Source organism: Protobothrops mucrosquamatus, unplaced genomic scaffold, assembly GCF_001527695.2.
Source record: "Protobothrops mucrosquamatus isolate PMUCROS unplaced genomic scaffold, P.Mucros_1.0 scaffold5673, whole genome shotgun sequence".
NCBI classification, from domain to species: Eukaryota; Metazoa; Chordata; class Lepidosauria; order Squamata; family Viperidae; genus Protobothrops; species Protobothrops mucrosquamatus.
The window spans coordinates 9379-12262 of record NW_015391525.1 but is presented as its reverse complement, the minus strand read 5'-3'; the positions used below and the strand labels follow the sequence as shown (position 1 = coordinate 12262).

General features: G+C 37.8%; 1 protein-coding gene across 1 annotated transcript in view; it reads left to right on the top strand.

Moving 5' to 3' along the window:
- Positions 1 to 257: 257 nt before the first annotated feature.
- LRRIQ4 (leucine rich repeats and IQ motif containing 4) overlaps positions 258 to 2884 on the top strand; it is a gene marked incomplete at its 3' end in the record, with an annotated part of 11749 nt that continues 9122 nt past the window's right edge. The window contains exon 1 of the mRNA XM_015829226.1: positions 258 to 272. Within this exon, the coding sequence (XP_015684712.1) occupies positions 258 to 272 (15 nt within the window). The remainder of the gene's footprint in view (positions 273 to 2884) is intronic.

Sequence of the window (2884 nt, the reverse complement as noted above, 5' to 3'; positions counted from 1 at the left end):
ATAAAAGGGTCAAGTTTGAAGACCCCTGATCTAAACTCAATGACTTCCGTATATTAGCACCTTCTCCTTTTGCATAGTTTTTGATCACGCCCCCACAAATAGCCCACTAAATTCTGGAGAAAAAAAGAAAAGAAATTTCCTTTCAGTTGAGGTTGACTCCAAGTGACTTCATAGATATCTATGGAGTTTTCTTGGCAAATAAAAGGTTTGCCTTCTGGAGTAGGCCTTCATTTCCCAATCTGGACTGCAGCTCTGCAATGTCCCTCAAGCAAGTCTGTTTCTAGCTATTTGTGTGATCATCTGAGGTTGGCCATCAAACCATGGCCTCATGGAGAAAAGCTAAAAGTTGAGAGTCCTCAAGTTGATGTTTTCATCAAAATTGAGATCAGCCTACTTATTTCTATGTCGACTACAACTCAATGTAATCTATTTTGCAGGATACAGTTTTGGAGATCCACCATGCTTTGAGTTGAACTATTTCTTCATTGCCAGCAAGTTCTACCAATTTCTGTATTCCAGCTCCTTGGCAATTTTCATTCCTCACAGTTTGCCAAACTACAGTAGGATCGTTGTTACACAGGATATTGGTAGAGTCTGAAGACAGATTGCTATTCCTTCCTTCCTTCCTTCCTTCCTTCCTTCCTTCCTTCCTTCTATTGTTGTGTCAAGAGACCCCTGTTTTTGTGGTCTTCTCTGATAGTTGTGAAGAAATATTTGTCTGTTTGTCAAGAATTCTCTGCTTTTGCAGAGTAGGAACTTTCTGTGAACCATCTCATTCTCAAAACTAAGCCACCTATTACTAGACAGTAAACTAGTACTAGATCAAAGCAAAGTACGGAGGGAATTTGCAACTTATATTGAAAACATCACTTTAGCCCTTTATTAAAAGAACCACAAGAACTGAACATTGATCATAGTGTAAATAGAGCTCGCATTTGCTATATAGCAGTTGTTGGAATTCTTTTGTAATGGCTTCATAGTTTTATTATAATATGCTTATCTGTACCTTTGGATCCTGGCAAATATATTTTTGCAGTATTTTGTCTTACAAGCTGAGAGAACCTGGTAATTGCCAGCATAATTTTAAATATTGAAGTTTTTACAAAAATCTATTGGAAATTCAGCAAGCACTCATCTGGATCAATTTCCTTGCCTATTAAATTTATATGTAGATATTTCCTATTGGCTAAACCACAGTGACAGCAGCTAAAATCACATTAATGTATGTCATGATTTCTTTTTGTTTTGTAATAATTAGACGATACACAAAAGTGATGCACAAGAAGCTCAAGAAAAGCAGTAAGCCAAGCAGCTATCTGCTTTTTATTGGCTCTACTTCAACAGAGAAATAACAAGAATTTATGAACATGACCAGTGCTTCAGAGGGAAGTATCTCTCTGAGTACAAATAGATCTTCAGAACTGATTCAATCTAAAATAGCAGCCTACAGGAAAGCTCGATCAACAGAGTAAGAATTTCGGTAGCTATTAATACTTTTCAACCATTCCTTACCTAACTGTAATTTTGTTGGCTTTCCATACAGATGCGAGTCCAAATTTAATTCTTGCTTTATGCTATCAGCTTATTGAAAAAAAACTTGTTAATGCTTGGAGGAGGTGATAGGAGAGGCACATCCTAATCTGGTAATATGCACCAATGCTTCCAATGCTACCTGTCCGTTTCTCAGCATAATTGTACTGTTATAAACTACCTTAGGAATGGTTTTGCTCTAGGTCTGGGTTTCTGTATATCAGCTTAAGAAAGCCGACGTTTAAATAATTGAGTATATGCAAAGTTCTTTCGAGCTACTGGCTTTATTTCCACCATTTTTCTGTACCTTGGAAGCTGAGGTTGACTCTGAGATGGAACTGTCCATGGGGGAACTTAGTTGAGTTGAGGTTGAGGAGATCATGTTTTTTATTTCTACCTCCTTAATATCAGTTTCTGCCTATCCAGTCTTTAGCATGAATGTCAACCGTTACGGAATAGTTTATGACATCAGTGATACATCAGCGAATCAGATTCAATCTTTATTTGAAAAAGGCAAGCGTCCCAGAATCTGACAGTTGTGTCAGGAAGCAAGTGGAAACTTACAGGGATTAAAAACTTACTGTTCTTATTTCCAGAAAAAAAGAGAGTTTTCCTCTTTTATGTCGTTTTGTCATACTATTGTCTCAGTTCAGCCCAGTTATGTATGGTCTCACATGTGCATTATCAAATAAAACTCTGGGCTATTGTTTCTAATTATTTTCTGAAAATTTGAAACAATACTTTGCAACAGTGTTTTTCAACCTTGACAACTTTAAGATCAGTGGACTTCAATTCCCAGAATTCTCCAACCAGCATGAAGTAACCAAAACAACTTCATGAATAGGCCAAAGCATTCTTTTATTGTCAAACACCTCTTTACAAGAATCTCGCCAGACTGACTGCCTTCCCTTGGAAAATAGCAAAAACAGACATAAGGGTTTGAGCTCAGATGTGTCCTCCCTCGAATCAACTCCATGCTGAAAAAAGTTATTTTCCTCCCCCTGGAGGGGCTCCCTCTCCTTCAATCAGTGGTTTCACCCTACTGGCTAAGGAATTCTGGGAACTGAAGTCCACAGATCTTAAAAGTTGCCAAGGTTGAGAATCATTACTTTGCTGTGTTAGCAGTCAAGGTCGGTTGTTAATTCTCTGAGAGTTTGGGTGATCCCGGATCTCCCCTCCTTCCGCCGCGCCCTTAAGACCTGGTTATTTCAGCAGGCAGGACTGGCCTAGGGGTATTTTAAAGGGGTTTTAAATTAAATTTTTAGTAGAAGCGGCCAAATTTAAATAGTTATTTTTAATCTTTTTAAATTTTGTATTGTATTATATCATTGTTTTAAACTGGCTGTAAGCCGCC